Here is a 25888-nt window from a genome sequence, read left to right on the forward strand (position 1 = left end):
CTTTTTTTTTTTTTCTTTTTTGAGATGGAGTCTCGCTCTGTCGCCAGGCTGGAGTGCAGTGGCGCCATCTCTGCTCACTGCAAGCTCCGCCTCCCAGGTTCACGCCATTCTCCTGCCTCAGCCTCACGAGTAGCTGGGACTACAGGCGCCCGCCACCTCGCCCGGCTAGTTTTATTGTATTTTTTAGTAGAGACGGGGTTTCACCGTGCCGGCCAGGATGGTCTGGATCTCCTGACTCGTGATCCGCCCGTCTCGGCCTCCCAAAGTGCTGGGATTAGAGGCTTGAGCCACCACGCCTGGCCAAGTTTGGTAGAAATTTGATTGTAGAATGGCAATGTCAGACCAAGGACAGGTGAAAAGGATATGTGAATGTGTGTATGTTTGAGGGGTAGGGGACAGGAAGTTTCATTTATAAAGTAGTGTTTTAGTTTTTTTTTTTTTTTTTTTTTTAAGGCATTGTCTCACTCTGTTACCCAGGCAGTGCAGAGGGGTGATCTTGGCTTGCTGCAACCTCCACCTCCCAGGCTCAAGCAATCCTCCCACCACAGCCTCCCAAGTAGCTGAGACTGCAGGTGTGCTGCCACCATGCCTAGCTAATTTTTGTATTTTGTAGAGACAGGATTTTGCCATGTTGCCCAAGCTAGTTAGTTTTATTTTTTAACAGACATAGGAGAAATGGGGAAGCTAGTTTCGGGACCATAGTATTGACTCAGATATCAGTGATGGGAAATCTGAACTTCAGTGTAAAGTATGTGGTTCTCAAGAGTCTTAAATAAAAATAAAAAAGACAGGATTTGATGTATGAAAGGAGAGAGGAAAAACATTTTAAGAGTAATTCTGTAGATTTTGAATCTGGATGACCATGAAAGTGCTTGTGCCGTTCAAAGAAATGACTTTTAGAAAATGAAAGTGATGAACTTGAATTTTGATTTTTGTTAATAAGTCTGAGCTAATAGTATATTGAAAGTGTCTGGTTTGTATCTGGAGATTGGGCCTGAGAAGAGATCAGAATCAGCAGTCTAGATTTGAAAGTCTTTTGCGTGGAGATGATGGTTGATATTATGGCAGCGTATGAAATTGAGGCAGACAATGTTGCATTTGATAGGATAATTATGAGAACTGAACTTAGGGTTACACCTAGTCTTTGGGGGCCAAAAGCAGAAAGTTAAGAAAAGTGAGAACCATCAGAGAAATAGAAAGAGAACAGGGTAGTATGTCAGCAGGTAAGAGGAATCTCAGATGGTATTGAATGTTGACTTGAGAGTATTGAGAAAAGTTCAGCAGGTTTTGTGTTTGAATCGTTTGATGAGACCTAAGAACTGTGCTGTTCAGTGTGAAAGCCACTGGTCTCATGTGGCTTATAAACCTAAAATTAATTAAAATTAAAAATTTATTTCCTCAGTTGCATTAACTACATTTAAAGTACTAATAACCACATGTGGCAAGAGGCTATCATGTTGGACAGCACTGATATATAACTTTTTTTTTTTTTTGAGACAGGGTCTGTCACTCAGGTGAAAGTGCTTCTAAAATGAGATTTTAAAAAGATGAGTTAACATTTGGAGAACTAGTCAGATGCTGATGCTGATAATAGAAGGGAAAATGAAGATACTTCTGGGTGACTTCTCAGTAAAGTAGAAGGCAAAATCGTCTACAGGTTGTAAGGTGCAAGGAAAGGGAAATGAGGATTTGAGGACAGAGGGAAAAAAAAATTGGAACAGCCAGTGAAGGGCTTTGTACATTGCTAACTATAGGATGAATGAAAGGTTACCAAGCAACAGTAATGGCTCAGGTAATGTAAATTAGAAAAACTGAAGAGGTAATATGGCCCAATGTAGAATAAAAGTTGGTGATAGAGGCTATAAATGCATTACTACTGTGATGACTCATTATACATCTAAAGGACTGAAAGTAGCTTTAAAACTTTTAAAAATTATTTAAAATTTCACATAGAATTAGCCAGATTTTCCTTTTTTGTTTTATTTTTCACCATCAAGTTAGGCAAATACGGTTCAACATAGAATGAGGGAAAATTAGAAAGTTTTTTGTTGTTGTTTTAAATATTGCAAATTCTATTTAAGAAAAGTATTCAGATCTTTCTAGGGTTTGTTGGCTAGGAAGGATTTCTTCAACATAAACAGAGTTGAGAATAGTTGACAGTTATCTGGAGCAAGATTAGAATAAATAGAAATAACTAGATATTAAAGAGGAGTGTATGTCTTTGTTTTCCTAAACTTTTCTCTCCAACACCAGATGACTAGAGTTACCTTTCCTTCCTAGCTCAGGGAAGTTCAAAAGAGCAATGCCTTCAGGCATCAGAATTGATAGACAGGTGTTACTATGTTTACCGCTAACTCCCTGTTGCCTCCAAAGTCCAAATAATATCCTTAGTGCACAAGGAGAGAATATAGCCAACCGGGGAAGAGTGTAGGGCTCTGGATTCAGGCTGACCTAGGTCCACATCTTGTCTTTACGACTTAATAGCAGCTGCGTAATCTGGGAAATGTACATAACCTCTCCAAGTCTTAGAAGAGAGCATTGGACAAAGTATAAGTGTAAAGTAGTTTAGTTCAATTCTAGCCATTTAGTAAATTGAATAAATGCAAATGATTATTGTGTGGCAGCTATTCTGGATTGGGGATGGGAAGGATGGGCATAATACCTTAACAAGGATTCCCTCTCTCCTATCCCAGAAAGTCCCTTCTTTAAGAAATTGACAGCCTGAACAACATAGCAAGATCCTGTCCCAATAAAAAATTTAGCTGGGTATGGTGGCACTTGCCTGTTGTCCTACTTGAGAGGGCTGACGTAGGGTGATTTCTTGAGCCTAGGGGTTTGAGATTACAGTGAGCTATGATTGCACTACTGCACTGCAGCCTGGGCAACAGAGTGAGACCTTGTCTCTTAAAAAAGAAAAAATTAATTAAGGCCCTTCCTGATCTATCCTTCCAACCCCATCTTTAGCCCCCTCACTTCCTTGAATTTTAATCTCCAGTGGTATGCTGTCTCAGGATTATGCCTTTAAATATAGGCTTCGCACTGCCTTCCCCATTTGCCTTTTTTCTTTCCACCCATCAATGGTTTCATCTCCTCTGTGAAGCCTTCATTGTTTTTTTTTTTTTTGACAGTAAATCACTGTCCTCTCTATTAAGTAGGCATTTTATGCACATTTTTGTTATTGTACATATTATAGTTATTTATTTGAGTGTGTCTTCCCTACAGGTGAGGGCTTCTGGTCAGATCTTATTTATCATTTCTCCAGCAGCATTAAGCACATAGCAGGTACTCAGTAGATGTTTGCTGAATGAATAAATCTCAGTTGTATACTAAGTTCACATTCAAAGTGCTAGGACTTAAGGAAATGTGAATGGCTGTTAAGTATTTGTACTTAATACGTTTGCAGTTTGTTTTACTGGAGTTAACATTTCTCTTGAGTATTTATCACATTCCAGACATTATGCTAAGACCTGTGCTATATACACTGTTTCAGTCAACTCCTACAGCTCCCAGGTCCTCAAAGGAAGAAACTGCAGTGAGAATCAGAACTCAGAAACAGGTCTGCTTGACCTGAAAATTCTATTTAAACTGGCTCTACTAAACTGTTGTGCCTGTTCAGTAACTCAGTATTGGTTCACAGATTGTACATGACCCATAGTATGTAACTAGTCCTGGAAGTCATTGGCTAATATAGTTCACCTTCATTTAAGAGATACACAAGGTACTCAGTTGTTTCTTAGTATTTTCATTTGTAGTTCATCTGTAGGAAAACATGTCATTGAAGCTCTTGCATAAGGCAAAGAAGTATTTTATAATTAATAAGCATAATTTTCCAATCAAGGATTTTTTTTTACCACCACTGTACCATGGAATCTCTCTAGTCATATGTCTGTCAAAACTGTCACAGCCTATTCCCACATTTGTATAGCTCTCTTTTCAAAGGCTTTAATTCAGAGTCATATAGTTTCTGTTTTTGTGGAGACTCATGTAGTTTTTATAGGGATCACACAAATGTACCATATTTTAATTTTTCATATATTTTGTTATAGCTGTTTATGATGATATGAATGATAGGCATAAATGTTAGTTGAGTTGTTCCAATGCTGAGTTTCAGCGGATTTCTTAACCTCAGCATTATTGACATTTTAGGCCAGGTAATTCTTTGATTTTGGAATATGTTTTGTGCATTGTAAGATGTTTAGCAGCATCCCAGGCCTCTACTCACTATATACCAGTAATCTCACACTTTGTGACGACCAAAAATGTCTCCAGACATTACTAAGTATCTCCTGGAAGGCAAAATTGCCTCCTTTTGGAAACCACTGGCTTAAAGGTACTCATAGCCAACAAAAGTAGAATTAAAAAAAAAAAATCTTTTTAATCTAGTTACTTTTAAAAAAACAACTTTATTTATATATACACATACCATATTATACAACAACTTTAAGTGTATATTCAATGGTTTTTGGTATATTGATAGAGTTTTGCAGCTTTCACCACAATCTAGTTTTAGAACATTCACATGACCTCATAAAGAAACCCTTATTAGCAGTCATTCCCCATTTCTCCTCTCTATCCTCCCCAGCCCTAAGCATATTTGGTTATCTTTTTATGTTTAGGAATATACAGCCTCCTTGCTTATTTTAAGTCAGATCATTATGTAAACCAAATCCTATTTTAGAGTGTGTTTATTGAAAGTTATTTGCAATGTTAGGAGACATATTCTTTGAGAGGACCTTAGACATTTGCTTAGGCAGATTCCAAGTTTAATCTGTAAAGGAAGTCAATCTAAGTAGGCTCAGTTAAGAATCATTTTAGTATTATTCAGAACAGAAAAAATGCCACTGGCCCCCATGGCAAGTTTTGTATCATAGAAGTCAGCAGTTTTTGTTTTTCCTGATCAGTTCTCTTAGAAAACCTTGTTCCCTAGGTTATATGCACAAAACATTATTAAGAAACACATGTACTTTGAACCTGCTGTATGACTATTATTAAATAGGTCATTTTCAGTTTATTGGTAGGTGAGTTTATTTATAGGTAGATAAATAGTTTCGTTTTGTTTTTCAAATTTGCAGATCTATCTTACAGAGTAATGTTACTTACTATTTACTATAAGAAAAAACCTTGCAAATCGTCTTTTCCAAAAGAAGAAATAAGGCACAGTTGGATTATTTTGCGTACACACACACATCTGTTTTAAACTGTGTTCATTTCTGTCCCTATTCCTAAGCTGACAGCTCCTTATTTTAATTACTGTAGCTGCATAACATATCTTTATTCTACTATTCTGCTTTTTCAGAGTTTTCTTAGTTGATTTTTCACATGTCAGATTAGCAGAGTTTCATGGAAAAGTTTTGAATTAAATTTGTGATTGTATTCACTTCATAGAATAATTTTGGAAGAATTGACACATTTAGTTTAATGATTCTTCCTATCCAAGAACATATATTTCTCTCTATTGAGGTCTTGTTTTATATCCTTTATTAAATCTTCCTCAAGATCTTGCATATTTCTAATTAGATTGATTTCTCAGGTATTTGTGGTTATGGTTGCTATTATGAAAGGAATTGTTTTTTGTTTTTTTTTTTTTCTTTTTCAAGTGCTTGTTGTTGATATGGTTGGGAACTGTTGCTTTTTTATGTTGATCTTGTATTTGGCCATCTTGCTGATGGCCAGGTGTCATATTATAATAATTTGTTGATTTTTCTATAGTTTTCTAAATAATGCAATTATATCTTTTGTAAATCATGACAGTTTTGTTACTTCCTTTTCAGTCTTTATTTCTTATATAGATCTGTTATTTCTTGCCTTACTATATTGGCTTACACCTTAAGGAAATATACAATATTAGAGGTGAGAGCAGTAATCACTTCTATTAGAAACTACAGTGAGATATCTGACTTTTTTGTTTATTAAATGATTTTATAAATTTTACTGAGTTTCTCTTGCTCCATGAGATGAAACAGCATTCTCCCATACTTCTGGTGGAAATGTAAATGAATGCAGCTCTTTATATATACTCCTGTAATTTTATAATCTAGATAGTCTTATAAATGTTTCATGTCCTTTGATTTAGTAATCTCACTTCTAGGACTATCCCTTGGAAATAATAAACAATATTTTAGTTCAAGTTGCTCATTACTTTGTTACTTATAACACGTATTTGGAAATAAATATCTAATAGTACAGTAATGGCTTTGTAAATTATGGTATATGATGAAATATTGCACAACCATTATATTAAAAAATGTAATATTAATAACTTAGAAGTACTTATTAAATAAGTAAAAGAGGCTAATACAGAATTTTTATGTAGTAAAGTTGTATCAGCATCAAAATGCATTGAACAAAGATTAAAACAGAACTTAGATCATCACATCAAAATGATAATAGTGGTAATCTATGGGTAATTACTTTCTGGATTATTTCATTTCCTTATTCATAGTTTTCTATGGTGAGCATGCTTTATTCTTAAAATCAGAAGAAAAAGAAACTTAAAGCATATGTGTTTGTAATACTAAACTATTTACTTTCATCAAAATAGGGAGAAAGGGAGAAATCTTAGCCTATTCCCTAAACGGCAAGTGTAGTTATGATTTTCTTTTTTTTTTGAGGCAGAGTCTCACTTTGTCGCCCAGGCTGGGGTGCAGTGGTTGCATCTCAGCTCACTGCAAGCTCCGCCTCCCGGGTTTACGCCATTCTCCTGCCTCAGCCTCCCGAGTAGCTGCGACTACAGGCGCCCGCCACCTCGCCCGGCTAATTTTTTTTTTGTGTGTATTTTTTATTAGAGATGGAGTTTCACCGTGTTAGCCAGGATGGTGTCGATCTCCTGACCTCGTGATCCGCCTGTCTCGGCCTCCCAAAGTGCTGAGATTACAGGCTTGAGCCACCATGCCCGGCGTTTTTTTTTTTTTTTTTTTTTTTTTTTTAAGACAAGAGTCTCGCTCTGTCGCCCAGGCTGGAGTGCAGTGGTGAGATCTCGGCTCACTGCAACCTCTGCCTCCCAGGTTCAAGCGATTCTCCTGTCTCAGCCTCCTGAGTAGCTGGGACTACAGGTGCCTGCCACCACGCCCAACTAAGTTTTTTGTATTTTTAGTAGAGACAGGATTTCATCATACTGGCCAGGCTAGGACTAGTTGGTCTCAAACCCCTGACCTTGTGATCCGCCCACCTCAGCCTCCCAAAGTGCTGGGATTACAGTCGTGAGCCACCACGCCCGGCCTATACTTTTTTAAAGTTAACATTTTTATAATACTCTTTTCGAAAAAACCTTGCTGAATGTAGATAGCAAGTGTCATCGGATAAATCTGATACCTGAGAGAGTAGTACATAGTTTCAGTACCAAGGTTGAGAGTTATGCTCTGGGATCTGCTCCTAAATGATCTGACTGCCGTATCAGTGAGTCAGGGAGGAACTGTAGCAGATACCCACTTGATTTGGTTTCTTACTGTCTTGTCACCTGTGTGCATATGTATTGTAAACTAGCTGTCATCTAGCAGTCCTGTGATATACTGCTGGCCGAGTTTCATAAGAAAGCTTCTATGTTTGTATGGATTTTAGATTATCATTCGCTTTATTTAAGAAACATTCATTAAGTACTTTCAGTGTGCCAGGAACTTTGGTAGCCAAAGGACAAATGACATAAAAACCACACAGATGATCTGTTTTTTGAGCAGCTTTTGTTGGAAATAATTTATGACAAATATTATGATGGAATGAGATGGTAGCTTACTGGTAAGACCAGAAATAATTAAATTCTAATTCAGCCAATTCTTGAGGTCTCTTAGGGAGCTAGGTATACCAAAATTCAAGTCAGAATTTGTTGGCTTAGGCATAGGCCCCTGCCTCACAATTCAGGGAACTAGGTTATTCTATATGGAATATGCCTTTTTCCTTTACTTGCTAAACCTGGCTTTCCTTTCTTCCTGTTAGCTTAAATTCAAATTGTCTCAAATTTTACTACTCTACTGAGGCAAAAGACTACTGGTACTAAAAGAAAATGCGCAAGAAATGCCCAACAAGCTAGATCTTGTTGAATAGTTAGTGATTCTAATATCTTACTACCTACCAACAAACTGTCCCCCTCCATTACCTTGGCCCAGTTTCTATATTTGAAAAAAACTAAAAAAAAAAAAAAAGCAGAACCAGAAAAGGAGTAAGAAAGATGGCTTGGCTACTCCAAGCAGCCTTGTAATGTTTTACCTCTGGTAATGTGGAAGAAAAATAAAAGAGTGGCCATCCTCAGTCCGTTTCACCATAATGTGTAGTTACAATACCAAGAAATTTTGAGTTATTAAAAAAATTATTTTACAAAGCAGTTTCATTGGTAAGAGAAGGATTAAAGACTAAAATCTGAAAGATGAATAGGCTTTTGTCAGACCAAGGGAGATGGAGATTTGGGGTGGGAGAATATGTTGGATTCCAGCTGTATTACTCAAATGTTCGGAGACACGGAACATTAGAGAAGATAGGAGTTCACTGTAGGTGATGGTGAGAGTGGGCATGGAGTAGGAGTGCCCAGAGATGAAGTTATAAAACTAAGCAAGAGTTAGATCATGAAGAACTTTATGTACTCTGCTAAGAAATACTGACCTTATTGTGAATGTATGGAGGGTCCATTGGCTTTTTGGGGAGCTAGGTCTGCAATATGAATATAAGAAGGGGCAAAACTGACATAATGGTGATACGGGCTTGCACTAATGTGCAAGCAATAGGTATGGTGAAATGAAGACATTTGAGATATTTTGAAGAGGTAGACTCAACAGGGACTTATGATCAATGTAGATAATGTATATGGTGGAAAGAGAATAGCTTTTTGAGTTGGCTAAGCCTGGGTTCAAATCCCAGCTCTGTCACTTTTCCATTTTAGGATCCTGGATGTTTTACATACTCCTCAGAACCTTAGTTTTCTCATCTTAATTGGGACAGTAAGCTGGGTGCCATGGCTTGTGCCTGTAGTCCCGGCTACTTGGGAGGCTGAGGCAGGAGGATCACTTGAGGTCAGGAGTTTGATTCTAGCGTGGGCAACATAGTGAGATACAATCTCTAAAAGAATTTAAAAAATTAACTAGGTGTAGTGGCATGCATCTGTAGTCCCAACTACTCAGGAGGCGGAGGAGGATTGCTTGAGACCAAGAGTTAGAGGCTACAGTAAGCCATGATTGTGCCACTGTACTCTAGCCAGGGCAAGAGAGCAAGACTCCATTTCTGAAAAATAAAAAGTTGGGACAGTAATATTCAGCCCATAGGGATATAAGGAGTAAGTGAAACAATATATGGAAAGCATCCAGTAAAGTGCCTTACCACATAGTAGCTATAAAACAATAGTTGCTCTTGTTGTCAGAGATGAAGAAGATAGAGAGGAATCAGGAATGGCTTCCAAGTTTTCTATTTGAATGGTGAAAAAGAGCTATATTAGGAAAGTGGGCTAAGCTATCTGGTTCTTAGATTGCTTGTGAGGAATCTGAGGTGGAAGTGTTCACTGGCAGTTGAGTAGAAGGCACAGATCTGCGAGATAATCAGCTTACGCATAGCAGTAAAAGTTACGAAAGTAGTTGAGGTCCCCCAAGAAGAGAGTTAGAATGAGAAGTCAGAACCCGGGAGAGTAGCCTAGGAAGAGTAGAGGGTGTTTGTTTGTTTTTGAGAGGGTCTTGCTCTGTCACCCAGGCTAAAGTTGAAGTGCAGTGGTGCAATCACGGCTCACTGAAGTCTTGATCCCCAGGGCTCAAGCGATCCTCTCACCTCAGCACCTCAGTCTCATGAGTAGCTGGGTCTACAGGCACATGCCACCATGCCTGGCTAATTTTTTAATTTTTTTAAGAGATGGGGTCTCACTATATTGCCTCGGTTGGTGTTGAACTCCTGGGCTCAAGCAGTCCTCCTGCCTCTGCCTCCCAAAGTGTGGGGATTACAAGTGTGAGCCACCACACCTGGCTGATACATCTTTTAGGAATGTGACATAAATTTAGATTTAAGTGCTGATTGTAAAAAATTGCTAAGGCCATGCATGGTGGTGCACGCCTGTAATCTCAGCTACTTGGAAGTCCAAGGCAGAATTGCTTGAGCCCAGGAGTTCAAGACTAGTCTGAGCAGCAGAGTAAGACCCCTCTCTCTTTAAAAAAAACAAACAAACAAACAAAAAAAAACCAAACACAAAGGAGCTAACAGAGAAGAAGGGGTTTCTGAAATGTGGGAAGTTAGCTCACAGAGTAAATGTTGGATAAGGATGGAGTGACGTGTGGTGTCAAATGCAGCAAAGCAGTCCTGTAATGGTCACTGAGAAAATGCACAATAGATTTGGTCATTAGGAGAAAGACTGTGAACCAGGAGCTAAGTAAGTCCTTGTGGTAGAGTGCTTTGAATGCCAGACTTTGGTCAGTGGAAGAATGATTAAACGTTACCGAGCATGAAAGTGATGATCAGAACACGACTTTTTTATTTTTCTGGCAGCGGTTTGAAGGATGAGAAAGGAGGGAAAGCTTCATTTAGGTTGGTAGAGGCACAGATTAACCAGGGCTTGGATCAAGATGATAGTCTTGCTTGGAAACAGATTAGTGTAAGAGCTATTATTATGCAGTAGTGTCTTCATAATTCGGTCATCACTGGATGTAATGATTAAAGAAGTAGCCTAAAAGATGACATTTTAAGGTTTTCAGTGTGGATAATAAGGAGAGTAGGAGTAGCATTTACTGAAACAGGGACATTAGCAGAAGCAAGACTGGAAGATGAAATCATTTTTTATTTTTAAACTTTGATTTATTAAACATGTTATCGAGTGGCATTGTTATTTAGTTATTAGGCACTTTTATACTAGTGATACAGCAATGAACACAATAGGCAAGATCCCTACTTTCATGGCACACTTTACCTTCAGAAGTGAGTTGAAGACCAAATTATAAAAGGACAAAGTAAGACAAGGCAAAACTAGGTGATGATACAGTGATACACTGAGGGGAACCACTTTTAGATGGGAAGGTCAGGAATGGCATTTCTAAAGAGGGGAGATTTGAACTCAGACCAGAATATTATTACAAAGGAATCAACTATGTAAAGATCTGCATGCAAAGGCATCCCCACTTAGACTGGAGAGTATATGCAAAGTCCCTAAGAAGGAAATGAGCTTGATTTGTTTGAGGGCCAGAAGAGAGGCCAGTATATCAAGTGCAGAGTGAGCAAGAGAGAGACTAATAGAGATGAGGTCTGAGAAGGCAATAGAATTAAACTTAAGTGGGGCCTCAGAGGTCTTGCTCTGGAGTTTGGTGGCTTACTGATGGCAGTGGAAATAAAGTAGTATGTTGAACTTAGCTGTGAAACATCTAGATGAAGTCAATTAACAGGCTTCAATATACAAACTCAAATATAATTTGCCTCTATTATTCATTGAAATAACTTTCCAAGTTGTTTAGGCATTGAACAAAGAAAGGCTCACAATATGGAGGCTTGAGGAGTATGTCAAGGACATACATGGTCAAGGGACCAGAGGGATTGGGAATCTCTAGCAGTTCTTCCCCACCCCTCACCCCCCAACTTAGCTTTGATTTGAAACTCATCTAGCAGTTCTTTACCAAAATAAAGGTCATCTTAAATATTATTGCGACCTTTAAAGTAATGACTGTTATATAAATGTTATGAGAAAAGTAGTCAAAAAATTGTGGCTAAAAATACCTGTGTCTTCAGGGGATGTAAAGGGTACTTGCCAACTTAAAGTACCTGCAGCTCCATAGGGACCATGCTGTAGATTTTGTATAGTGCTTGTTCAGACAGTACTCTCGTTTCTAGAAATGCATTTTTTTTGTAGTAAACAGAAAGTGTGTGTATCACTGTGCTTCTTGGTACACAAGTAGTTTGAATAGATTGTGTAGCCACGGTCATCCTTAAGGCATCTGGTTTTACTGAATATGTGTTCAAAAACACTGAAACCAAATAATTATGCCTTTTGTTTATGTATTGCTTTATAATTTGTATAGCCTTTACCCCTGGAAAATCAACTTGATCCTCAGAAACAGCTCTTTAAAGTAGACAGGGAGCAGAAATTTTACGGAAGTCAGTGTTACTATTTTAGAGTTGAGGAAACTGAGGATCCCTGAGTGCACAGTCATAAATTTACAACTCTAACTTCACTTGCATTGCTTTACTTCCCACACCATGCTAATTCAAAGGTGTACAAAAATGTAAACTTTAGTAGAGGGTTTGTATCCTTACTGAAGCAGTGACAAAATGTATTTTTTAATGTGTATCTTAGTTATGGGTGCTACCAAAAGGAATTAAGAGTGCTGTGGATATGCAGAGGACGGTGAGATTGACGTTGGCTCGGAGAGTCAGAGGTTTAATTTTGTTTGGAAAATGTGTACTGTTTTCTTACTTGGTAATTTTTATTGCCTCTTGTTGGTTGCCCCGTACATTTAAGGTACTATGTATGCAGCTTTGAAATAACCACCCCAACCCCTGCCTTTTTTTTTTTTTTTTTTTTTTTGAGGCAGAGTCTCGCTCTTGTCTCCCAGGCTGGAGTGCAGTGGCACCATTTCGACACACTGAAACCTCTGCCTCTTGAGTTCAAACGATTCTCCTGCCTCAGCCTCCCAAGTAGCTGGGACTACAGGCGTGTGCAGCCACACCTGGCTAATTTTTTGTTGAAGTGCAGTGGTGCAGTCGCTGCACTTTTTAGTAGAGATGGGGTTTCACTGTGTTAGCTAGGATGGTCTCCATCTCTTGACCTTGTAATTCACCCACCTCAGCCTCCGAAAATGCTGGGATTACAGGCATGAGCCACCATGCCCGGCCTGAAAGAAATCATTTTATATTCAGGACTGGCATGTTTATTTCTGCTAGCGTATTTTATTCTTTTTTTTTTTTTTCTTTTTTTTGGGACAGAGTCTCACTCTGTCGCCCAGGCTGCATGATCTCGGCGCACTGCAAGCTCTGCCTCCTGGGTTCACGCCATTCTCCTGCCTCAGCCTTGCGAATAGCGAGTAGCTGGGACTACAAGTGCCCGCCACCATGCCCAGCTAATTTTTTTGTATTTTTAGTAGAGACGGGGTTTCACCGTGTTAACCAGGATGGTCTCGATCTCCTGACCTTGTGATCCGCCATCTTGACCTCCCAAACTGACTTATTTTATTCTTGTATTGCCCCTGAACTCAGCAGAGATGAATTAGTAACAGTAGCTACCATGTAATGAGCAATTCTGTGCCGGCATTGTGGTAGAGGATTTGTAAATTAACTTACCTAATACTTACATCAATTTTCTGAGGTGGAAACATTCTTTCATAAATTGGTATTTTCTTTTCAGTCCATTCACATACTTGTTATTCCCACATCTGATGGAGAGAATGTAGAACTGTGTGAAAGAAAAGGTAATTATAAGGCATCATAGGCTGGGCGCGGTGGCTCACACCTGTAATACCAGCACTTTGGGAGGCTGAAGCAGGTGAATCACCTGAGGTGAGGAGTTTGAGACTAGCCTGGCAAACATGGCGAAACCCTGTCTCTACTAAAAATACAAAAAATATTAGCTGGGCATGGTGGCACGCACCTGTCATCCCAGCTACTAGGGAGGCTGAAGCAGGAGAATTGCTTGAATCCAGGAGGTGGAGGTTGCAGTGAGCTGAGATCGTGCTACTGCACTCCAGCCTGGGTGACAGAGCAAGACTCCGTCTCAAAAAAAAAAAAGAGCATTGTATTTCCGGATAATGTTAAGCCATGCAAATACAGTTTTTTGTTGTTTTATTGTGTATTATTTATTATATTTTTCCCAAAGTGAAGAAGCCACGCTGGTATATATACCAATCTGAGCGATGAAGTTTAAGCTATATAACATGAATGAATAAAGTAATAATATCTTAAATGTCTTTTTATGATTACAGTGACAGTATGTAGTAATCTTGGGTGGTTTTGTATTTTAAAAACCACTTTATGTATACAATTAAAAAAGTCAAATCAATAAAGAGATGTTTATTTAAACTATTTAGGAATACAAGATGTCCATAAAACTTCATCCTTTGTTTAGTGACTTTTCACTCCTGTATTTTCTTGTTGTGATGAGATATGTTGCTTACTGTGGAAATGGTGATAAAGCTTTGTGTTTATATAACGTCTTTTATCTTAGGATCTCAAAATGCTCTTAGACTCATGTGTCCTCATAGTATTTTAGTGAGTTGGTAAGTAGCAAGTATTATTATCTTCATTTTATAGATGGAGAGAGAAATTAAGTCCCAAAGTGGGTTAAATGATTTATGTATATAGTTCCATCATCTAGATACATAGGCAACCTGAGCCACTAACTAAGAATACTATATTTTAGAAGGATTGACATAGTATAAGCCATTAACCCCTTAGTTTTTGTACTTTACAGATCGTTAGAAAAAATTTATGCACATGGAATTTTTTTTTAATCCTTTCTTTAGATGTAGAAAACATTACAATACTTCTTTTTTTTTTCTTCCTTTTTAGGTCAGCAGCAAGGACAAGATGGAGTAAAAGTCCAGCAAGCTACTATAGCTCCTGTAACTGTAGCAGTTGGAGGAATTGCTAATGCCACGATAGGTGCTGTTAGTCCTGACCAACTCACACAAGTGCATTTGCAGCAAGGCCAGCAAACTTCTGATCAAGAGGTACAACCTGGCAAGAGGCTTCGAAGAGTTGCCTGTTCCTGTCCTAATTGTAGGGAAGGAGAAGGAAGGTAAATGCTCTATTTTTCAACTGTGTCTATTTGGAAGGCATAAAACAGGAGTTAAAAGCAAGTGATTGGCTGGAAATGATGGTCACAAGAACCTCATTACCTTCATAGCCTAGAAGTTGTTATATAATATTAGAAAGGGAATTAAGTTAGGCTATTTTAGGAATGAAATTTGAGTGGTCCTCCGCCTTGTTCCTTACACTTTAAAAATATATTTTTTCTTTCTTTTTTCTCCCCCCCTCCATGAGATGGAGTTTCACTCTGCTGCCCAGGCTGGAGTGCAATGATGTGATCTCGGCTCACTGCAACCTCTACCTCCCAGGTTCAAGCGATTCTCCTTCCTCAGCCTTCCGAGTAGCTGGGATTAATTATAGGCGCCCGCCTCCACACCCGGCTAATTTTTGTATTTTTAGTAGAGACAGGGTTTTACCATGTCGGCCAGGATGGTCTCGAACTCCTGACCTCAGGTGATCCGCCCAGCTCAGCCCCCCAAGTGCTGGGATTACAGGTGTGAGCCACTGTGCCCAGCCCATTTTTTTTCATAAAATTTTTACATAACTTTATTGATATAAAACTCGCTCATACACCATACAGTTCACCCATTTAAAGTGTACAATTCAGTGTTTTTTTAATATATTCAGAGCTGTGTAGACATGACTACAATCAATTTTAGAATGTTTTCATCATCCCCAGAATAAATTCTGTATCTTTTAAGCATCACCCCCTTATCATCCCAACCCTTCCATCCTAAACAACTAATTTCTGTCTTTATAGATTTGTCTGTTCTGGACAATTCATATAAATGGAATCATGACTTTTGTGACTGGTTTCTTTTAGCATAATGTTTTCAAGGTTCAGCCGTATTACAGCATGATCAGTACTTCATTCCTTTTTAGGGACAAATAATATTTCTCTGTATGGATATACAAAATTTTGTTTATCCTGTCACTTGAAGAACATTTGGTTTTATCCACCCACTGGCTATTATGAATAATACTGCAGTAAACATTTGTGTACAAGTGTTTGTGTGGACATATGTTTTCATTTCTCTGGTATTTTTATGAAATTACCTAGAAATGGAATTTCTGGGTCATATTGTATCTCTATGTTTAACCATTTGAGGAACTTACAGACTATTTTCCAAAATGGCTGTACCATTTAACATTTCCATCAATAGGGTATGAGGGTTCCAGTCTCTAGATCATTGCCAGTACTTGTCATTGTCTGGCTTTATGATTAAAGCTATCCTAGTGGGTTTGAAGTGATACCTCACTGCAGTTTTGTTTTTCCCGATCACTAATGATATTAAGCATCTTTTCTTGTTCTTATTGGCCATGTTTGTATCTTTGGAGAAATATTTATTTGGATCTTTTGCCCATTTTAAATTATGTTATTTTTCATTATGGAATTGTCTCTTTATATATTCTAGATACAAGTTCCTTATCAGATATATGATTTGAGAATATTGTCTCCCGGCCGGGCATGGTGGCTCACGCCTGTAATCCCAGCACTTTGGGATGCCAAGGCAGGTGGATCACCTGAGGTCAGGAGTTTGAGATCAGCCTGACCGGCATGAAGAAACCCCGTCTCTACTAAAAATACAAAATTAGCCAAGCATGGTGGCACGTGCCTGTAATCCCAGCAACTCGGGAGGCTGAGGGAGGAGAATTGCTTGAACCCAGGAGGCAGAGGTTGCGGTGAGCCGAGATCGTGCCACTGCACTCCAGCCTGGGTGAAAGAGCAAAACTCCATCTAAAAAAAAAAAAAAAAAAAAAGAGAGAGAAAAATATTGTCTCCCATTGTGTGAATTGTCTTTATACTTTCTTGATAGTGCCTTTGCACCAGAGTTTTGATTCTGAAGTCTAGAGTTTTCTATTTTCCTTTATTGCTTCTGCTTTTGGTATTGTGTCAGAATTCATTGCCAAATCCAAAGTCATTAAGATTCCTAGTTTTTTTTTGTTTTTTTTAAGATAATTTTATAGTTTTTACTCTTACATTTAGGTCTTTGATGAATTTGGGGTTAATTTTTATATATGGTGTTAGGTAAGGGTTCATCAAACACCATTTGTTGAAAAGACTCTCCTTTCTCCATTGAATGTTCTTGGCACCCATGTCAAAAATTAGTTGACCATAGAACATGGATTTATTTCAGGACTTTCAGTTCTATTCCATTGATCTGTATATCTGTCTTTATATCAGTACCACACTGTCTTGAGTACTTTGGATTTGTAATAACTTTTGAAATCGAGAAATGTGAGTCCTGCAACTTTGTTATTTTTCGAAATTGTGTTGACTCTTTAGGGACACTTGCAATTCCGTGTGAATTTTAGAATCAGTTTGTCAATTTCTACAAAGAAGCCAGATGGTATTCTGATGGGAATTGCATTGAATCTGTAGATCACTTTGGGGACTGTTGCCTGCTTAACAATATTTCATCTTTTGGTCCATGCACATGGGAAGTATTTCTGGTTATTTAATCTTTAACTTCTTTCATCAATGGTTTATAATTTTCAGAGTATACATTTTGTACTTTTGTTAAATTCCAATTTTATTTCTGATGCTGTTATAAGTTGAACTGTTTTCTTGGTTGTTCATTACAACTGTGTAGAAATATATTTTTTAAATGTATTAATCTTGTATCCTGCAACTTTTGCTGAACTTTTTGATTAGTTATAACAGTTTGTTTGTTTGTTTGTTTTTTAGTGGAGTCTAGAATTTCTATGTCTGAGGTCATGGAATCTGTGAACAGAGATAACGTTTACTTTTTCCTTTCTGCAGGAGTTCTGTTTCTTTTTCTTACTTAATTTCTCTGTCTGGACCCTCTGGTACAATGTTGACAGCGTGCTTGTATTTTTTTTGAGGATTTTTGCATCCATATTCATAAGAGATATGTCTGTGGTTTTCTTTTTTTGTAATGTTTTTATCTGATTTTGATAATAATACCGGCCTCATAGAATGAATTGGAAAGTATTCCCTCCAAACTGGTATTAATTCTTTAAATGTTTTGTGGAATTTACCAGTGAAGCTGTCTGTTCTTGGGCTTTTCATATGGGTAGTTTTAATTACTAATTCAGTCTAGTTGCTTGTTGTAGGTTTATTCTGATTGATTATTTGTTCCTGAGTCACCTTTAGTATTTTGGTCCATATTTTTCTAGGAATTTGTCCATCTCATCTGAGTTACCCAAGTAATTGGCATAGAATTGTTCATGGTATTCTTTTGTAATCCTTTTTGTTTCTGTAAGGTTGGTGGTGATATCTCCTCTTTGATTTCTGATTCTAATAATTTGAGTCTTATTTTCCTGGTCAGTCTAGCTTGTTAGTTTGTTAGTTTTGCTTACTTTTCCCAAGAATCTCAATGTTTGACATTTGTTCTGACCCTAAGAAGGTTCTTCACAGCCTCTTCTCACTTCTGTCTGGCAAACTAGCCAGCCTGTAGTTAAGCCTTTATTTCCAGTGAATCTGTTAGTCTTCTCCCAATTAACTGCCTTTGGAACAATCTCTACTTTTTTTGAGAGTACCCTTAGGCTTGAACTTCTTCACATTGTCTGGCAAATGAAGTCAGTTCCTTTGGGAAGAGATTTGGAGCTCTTTGTTTTATGGTGTTTCTGGGTTATGGCTCTTGAGCTAGAAGTTGAGACAGTGGCTCATTTCTCTCTGAGTGACAACTCTGCTTTAAGAGCTGAGTGCCTGGTTGCAGGGGCAGCAGTAGCCTCAGGTCTTCTCAACTGGCCTCTCCTGGCTTAGAACTTTGACTTTATGAACTATGAATGGGCCAGGTCAACGGCAACCTGGACCCCAGTATTTTCATCATGCCACATCCAAGGTAGAGCCTATGTCCCAGGGCTAAGGGCTGGGTTCTGCTACACTTGCCTGGAACTTAGCAACAGGTAACCAAGAGTAAAATAAGAAATGCAGACATCTTGCCCCTCCTGGGGCCATAGCTCTCTGACCGGGAGGTGGGAAGAGTAGGAATCATATTCTTGGCTGCACCAGTGTCTAATGTTCTTGTGTGGAGGTGGGAGGAAGTAGGGAAGGGGAGAGAGTCTTGGTTCAAATACCACAGACTCGTACTGTTCTTACCAATTTCTGTGAGATTTTCTTGAATAAATGTTTCTTTATTTGCTTTTAGGACCATTTCCAGAGACTTTAAATGGTATTTTTTGCTTTTTTATAATTTTCTCTGGGAAACAGATCCGTGAAACTCCTCACACTGTCCTGCTGGAAACGAAACTCTGCATCTTACACTTTTAACTGGATTTAGCCATCCTTTTGAAATTTTAGAGAGGTTTCAAGTGTTTTGAAAGGCTTAGAGAAATTTTTTTCCCAAGGGAAGAGCCCACTATGAAAGGAACATGAGTCCATAGTAGAGCGTAAACTCCATGAGATTAACACATTTTCATAGCAGTTTGGTACACAGACCTGTTTTATTTTTTCTTTAATTGAAAATTTTCTGATTTTAGCTACAGTTATGGCATCATGATCCAACAAACCTATTCAGAGAAGTACCATTTAATTACCTTGATTCTTTTTAATTTTCCTGTAATTGTAAGTCTGTTATTTGGCAATGTAATTAATGTTTGGTTTTTCTTTTTGCTAGAGGCAGTAATGAACCAGGAAAAAAGAAGCAACATATCTGTCATATTGAAGGATGTGGTAAAGTTTATGGCAAAACATCTCATTTACGAGCACATCTTCGCTGGCATACTGGAGAAAGACCTTTTATATGCAACTGGATGTTTTGCGGCAAAAGATTCACAAGGAGTGATGAGCTCCAGAGACATAGAAGAACCCATACAGGTTAGTTGGTTTATTTTAGGACTTGTACTTTTTACTTATTTCTTCAGTTTTTACATGTCAGTTTTAGTGATAGTTTAGCTATCACATTGGAAATATGCAAATGGAGGAGAAGGCATTTACTTTAGCAGTTATATGGAAGATGTTTAAGATGAACATTTTTAACCTCATTTCTGAGATACATTTTATTCTACTTTTTGTAAACTTTATCAGCATATTTATGAGACTGGGAATTTATTCCATTTGTTTATATTGTATTCTTAGCATGTTGAAATCATACTACATTATTTTTCATAAGTGTTTAAATAGGTGAAAAGAGTTGAAATATGATCTTAATAGGGACTTTCATTTAGTTTTTTTTTTTTTTTAAACAAGTCCAGAAAATTCACCAAAGTGTCAAGAATAGTATAATAAACATCTGTCTAACAACCCTCACTCAGAATGGACAGTTGTTAATACTATATTTTCTGGGTTTTGTTTTAAATAAAGCAAAGCACTTGTAAAGTGAACATCATCTTTACCCTTTCACCTTTCAAAGACTACAGCTACTATAAGTCTAATGTGTCTAAGTTTTACGTACACTTTTTATACTCTTTCATATATGATTAATGGATCTACATATAAACTGTTTTGTGTATATTATGAAATGTTACAATGTTGCAGAATTATAAATTTTACTTGTTTTGATATCTGTAAGTTTGTACATATATGTATATTTGCATATATGTATTTCCTTGAACTGCTACATAGTATTTTATCACATGATTCTACCACACTGTATTCATTCCCATACTGTTTGAGGTTATTGCTAGGGTTTTTGTGTGTGTGTGCTATCACAGACTTAGATGATGAGAACATGTGTGAGAAGTGGAATTATTGGATCATAGAGAATGTATATGTTTGGTTTTCCTAGGTAATGGCTAAAGAGTCTCTACAGTGGCTATTTCACTAGCAATGATTGATAGTTTCCACTTTGCGCTCACCAGTACCCAATAGTGTCAGGCCTTAAGTTTTTGTCAATCTAAAATTGTTTCTCATTTTTAAAATTTGCGTTTTTCATGTTTATCCATGAGATTAAGCATCTTTCATATGTATATTGGTCACTTATGGCTTTGTTTATTATTCTGGTTCTCATTTTTCTTTCAGAGGTTTTCCTTATTTATATGATTTGCAGGTTATACTTTTCCCTTTCAGTAAAGGACTATTGCTAGTCTTATCAGCTCAAGATTCTTTTTGTTGATGGAATGAAATGAGGATATAATTTTATTTTTCTTCCATATGGAGAGCCATTTCTTAAATAGCCCGTTCTGTCTCTATTGATTGTCCTCTTTTACATAATGTCTCTTTTAAGTGTGGTTCAATTTCTGGTTTCTGTATTTTGAAGTTTTTATCTATCTGCCAGTTCCTACACCAGTGCTCTTACTGTATTAATAACTGTGGTTTTATATTAAGTCTCGACTTCTGGTTGGGCAATTTTTTCTTTCTTTCTTTCTTCCTTTCTTTCTTTCTTTCTTTCTTTCTTTCTTTCTTTCTTTCTTTCTTTCTTTCTTTTTTCTTTCTTTCTTTTTCTTCTTTCTTTCTCTCTCTCTCTCTCTCTGTCTTTCTTTCTTTCTTTCTTTCTTTTTCCCCCAGAACACCTATCCTTTTCAGAATATTTAGAATTTGGGACTCAGTATTTCATTATTGAATACATTAATTTCAATAAATTATTGAATTATAATTTAAACCTGTACCAAGATACATGTGGGACAAAAGGAGGAATAAAACTGACATTTCTAAATTAGCTGCTATATTATAGTCAGATATTTTGAATATATGATTTCATTCTGTTCTAACGGCAACACTGGCATAGAAATTAGCTCCATTTTAAGATTAGAAAGTAGTATTAGAAAAGAAAAATTATGAAATCTATTAAAAATGGTAAATATAAAGTTAATTTGATAGACACATAAAGTAGTAATACAAATGAGTACAGATTGAATACGCCTTATCTGAAATGCTTGGGACTAGAAATGTTTGGGTTTCAGATTTTTTCAGATTTTGCGTGTACACAATGCAATACTTTGGGGATTCATTTGTGTTTCATATATACCTTATACATATAGACTGAAGGTGATCTTATACAATATTTTTAATAATTTTATGTGTGAAACAAAGTTCATATTAAGTACTTATGTGTGGAATTTTCTACTTGTGGAATCATGTCAACACTCAAAAAGTTTCAGATTTTGGAGCAATTTGGATTTTAGATTTTTGTATTAGGGATGCTCACCCTGTGTTAGTATAGCGTCACAATCCCTGAAAAAGTTAGCATTATAGTAAAGCTATGAATTTTAATTTTAAAAAAGATAATTTGAATTCTTTCTGTATAGTACTGTACCACACCATTGATGTTTTCAAATGTGATTGATTAAAAAAGTTAATCCCATACCAATTGTTGACATCTGTTTTGGAAAAATACTCTACTATTTGTGTCTATATGAAAGGATGCAGTGTTTCCTCCCCAGATTAGCAGTGGGATAAGTTAGGGAAGCTAAGAAAATTTGCTGCTTTGTTTGATTTGGAACCTTACAAAATGATTATATCATTTTGTCTGAGAAATGATGAGTTGGTAAAGTCCCTCTCTCTTACATATCCACACACTTGCAGGTACACAAAACAAATTTATTCAATAATTTATATATACATATACTTCAAAACCACATGTTTTGATTTGGGGCATATCTTTAAAAAAAAGATTCACACCATTGTTATCATCTGCTGGATTAACAATTCATAATCGAATATACTTTAAGCTTACTTTCAGTGGTTCAGACATCTTAAATACACATAAAATTGTCTAATTAAAACAGGTTGACACTAAAAAATATTGTTTAATATCACTATACTTAACATTGTTACTTTTAAAGATTTAACACAGTAAATCCTAAGTGTTAAATTTGTCTAAAAGAATATGAAAAAATATATTTTGAAATAAGTATTGATTAAGCATTTAATATGTTAAGTTGAAAGCCGTAGCCATTCATAGCAAGAACTATGCTTTATTTGATGTCTAACCACTACTATAAATAGAAACTTACTGACTTGGCTGTGAATGAATGGAGTTATTTGTATTCACTGCTGAAAATAGTGATCTGTTTGCTTTTTAAAAAATTTTAAAAGGTTTTCAAAACAATACATGCGTATGGTATTTAAAAATCACAGAAGAGCTTACTGTAGTAAGGAGGCTCTTTGCCCCACCCCCGTCCTGCTTTGCAGAGAAAATCATACCTAACTATTTTAACTATTTTTTGCTTTTTTGTTCTTTCTAGGATGACTGCCACGTATCTAAATCATATACTTACATGCTGTTATTTATTGATCTATCAATATTTGATACTGTCTATTGAGTTCTTTCATTTAGAATTGAGGATTTACTTCACTTTGCACCATCTGAAGACATTAAGATTCCTTTGAAAAACTTTGCAGGCCAGACAGACATTCTCTCTTAACTCACCACTCTGTTTCCAATAGAGTTAGACTATGTCTTTTTTTTTTCTTGTATTGTTTAACTTTACCTGAAATAGTCTTTTGTTATTTCAAGTTTTTAAGAACAATGTGGATTCCATTCACATTTTCCTTTTCCTTTTTTCTGGAGCCTTCCATCTTTCTAATGAAAATGAACAGTGTCTTCTGTAGACCTGTTGCACGGGTATTGTCTTGAGATTTTTCTTCTCTGTTCATTTGAATCTCATATTGGTTCTCAAGATCTCATGTTTTCATTTTTCTTAGTCTACTCTCTTCATTGCTGGAAAACGTGCTGAAGTGCTGAAATACAAAAAGTATGGGGAAGTAAATTTGTCTAAAGAATTCTTTATTTTGTCTTTCTCCTTAATTTGGTTGTTTGACTAATACAGTAGTCTAGATTTAAAATTATATTCTCTTAAAACATTGTCACAGCTCTATTGTTTTCTTTTATATGTTTTATCAGCAAGAGGTTTGTTATTTTTTCTTTTTTTTTTTCCTGTAGGTGACCTGATTTCTCCCCTGCAACTTTATTTTTATTTTGAAATAATTTTACACTTAGAGAAGAGTTGCACAGGTAACATAGAGTTCTCATATCATTCACCAAGTTTCCCTTAATGTAAACTTCTTGTATAACCACAGTACCTTATGAAAATTAAGAAATTAACATTGTTACAATACTATTAATGACACTTTCCACCAATATACCTTTTATTTTCCAGGATTCAGTCTGGAATAACACACTGCATTTATTTGTCATGTTTCGTTGGTCTCCTGCAATCTGTGACTTTTCCTAGTCCGTGTCTTTTATCACCTGAACACATTTGAAAGTTAATAGGTTCTGTATTTTTAGAATGTCTCTCAATTTGGGTTTGTCTAATGTTTTCTAATGATTAGACTAAGGTCGTGAATTGTCATGAGAAGAATAGCACATGAGTGTCTTTCTCATCACATCATATAAGAGGAGGTATGTAATGTGACTATCTCATTATTAGTGATGTTAACCCTGATGCATTGGTTAATGTAGGGTGTGCCACGTTTCTTCACTGTAAAGTTACGATTTCTCTCTTTCCATATTGTTTGTTAGAAGCAAGTCACTAAATTCAGTCCACATTCAAGGGAACAGAATTAAGCTTCACCTTCTGAAGGGAGAAGTAGCGAAGAATTTGTGGACATATGTTAAAGCCACCACAATAATTACTATTTTAGAGGAGTTTGGGGGGCTTTTTTACAAATAAAATACCAAAACTTCACTTTTAGCATGCCTCAGTGGATCTTGCCTGCAGCAGTTATTACTGTGATGTTTTAAAGGTCATTTTCAGTTTTCCTTGTTCTTTGTACCACTTATACTTTCTTCTCCAATTATTTATTTATGCAATCATTTATTTACATTGGTATGGTCTCATGAGTATTTCTTTTGTTCTTTGGGTTACAATTCAATGCTATCATTGTTTTGCTCAAATTGTTTCACCTTTGGCCATTGGAAGGTCTTTCACATTATTTCCTGTGTCTTCTTGAAGTGCCCCTGTTTTGTTTTTAACTCTAAGGGCACCTTTTAATCTGTGGTGTTCTGCTAATTTCATAATGATGTATCTTAAGGATAGGTTTTTATTTGTTGTGCTAATGAGTTGTACTGTGGGCCACCTCTCTCTTTCTCTCTCTCTCTCTCTCTCTCTCTCGGCTATTAGTAGACATATTTTGGAATCTCTAGGTTGATTTTTTTTTTGGCCTTACAACATTTCTGTTACATATTTTGTCTCTTTACCATTTTATTTTCCATGAAATTTCTTAACTTTACCTTCAGATATTTCTATTGAATTGCATTTTAATTTCCAGTAGAGCATTCCATCATTGTTGGTGGGTTTTGTTTTGTTTTACTGTATCTTGTTCTCATTGTATGAATGCAGGTACTTCCTGAAATTATCTGAGTTTTTAATCTAGAACTTTATGTTTCCTCCAGGATGATCTGTCTGTATCTTGCTTTTTCCAGTGTTGTAGGCGTTCCTGAATTGTCCAGTGATTCTTGGTTTTTGTTCAAGTTGATGATGATGGTGGTGGTGGTGGTGATTTGATGAAATCTTAAGTGAAAGATTTCGAAAACTTTATGAGCTAGTATTTTTGAGACAGAGTCTCTCTCTGTCACCCAGGCTGGAGTTCACTGGCACCATCACAGCTCACTGCAACCTCCTTCACCTCCCAGGCTCAGGTGATCCTCACACCTCAGCCTTCTGAGTAGCTGGGACCACGGGTGCACACCACTACACCTGGCTGATTTTTGTATTTTTTGCAGAGACATATTTTCTCAGTGTTGCCCAGGCTGGTCTTGAACTCCTGAGCTTAAGCAATCCATCCTCCTCAGCCTCCCACAGTGTTGGGGTTATAAGTGTGAACCACTGCCTCTGCTGAGTTAGTGGTGTTTATTTTAGGCAACTGGGTGGGACACTGTGTTACAATGGAAGTTGCATAATTACCAAAATATAGTAATATGCTGTGCAACTGTGTTTTGATTAGATACAAATCTTTAATATTTTGCCCCAATTTTTTGATAGTAGTTATAGTCTATGTACGGACTTTAATTTTCTGTTTTATGTTCCATGTCTCCCACCCAGCAGAAGACACATTGACTCTTCTAGAACATATTCTCTTCCTTGATAATTTCTATTCTAGTTTGCAGACATTTGATACAATCATTGTTTTGTTGATGGACTTCCTTTCCTTTTTTTTTTTTTTGTTATTGTAGATTTAACCCTTTTATGCCTTTGCTATTATTTTAATGGGTGTCTCAGTGGGGAGAATAAATAAACATATGTAATCGTGCTGCTCTCTTAAACTTTAAAGGGTTACATTTAGCCAGGTGCAGTGGTGCACACCTATAGCCCCAGCTACCCAGGAGGCTGAGGCGAGAGAACTGCTTGTGCT

The 25888-nt window shown here is 36.8% G+C and overlaps 1 protein-coding gene across 1 annotated transcript in view; it reads left to right on the plus strand.

Annotated features, from left to right (window-relative positions):
- The window catches only part of SP4 (Sp4 transcription factor), an 83742-nt gene that overhangs the window by 32693 nt on the left and 25161 nt on the right, over positions 1-25888 (plus strand). The window contains exons 4-5 of the mRNA XM_011944167.1: positions 14446-14674; positions 19269-19468. Of these exons, the coding sequence (XP_011799557.1) occupies positions 14446-14674; positions 19269-19468 (429 nt within the window). The remainder of the gene's footprint in view (positions 1-14445; positions 14675-19268; positions 19469-25888) is intronic.

This window comes from Colobus angolensis, unplaced genomic scaffold (genome assembly GCF_000951035.1).
Source record: "Colobus angolensis palliatus isolate OR3802 unplaced genomic scaffold, Cang.pa_1.0 Scaffold229, whole genome shotgun sequence".
Classification (NCBI taxonomy): Eukaryota; Metazoa; Chordata; class Mammalia; order Primates; family Cercopithecidae; genus Colobus; species Colobus angolensis.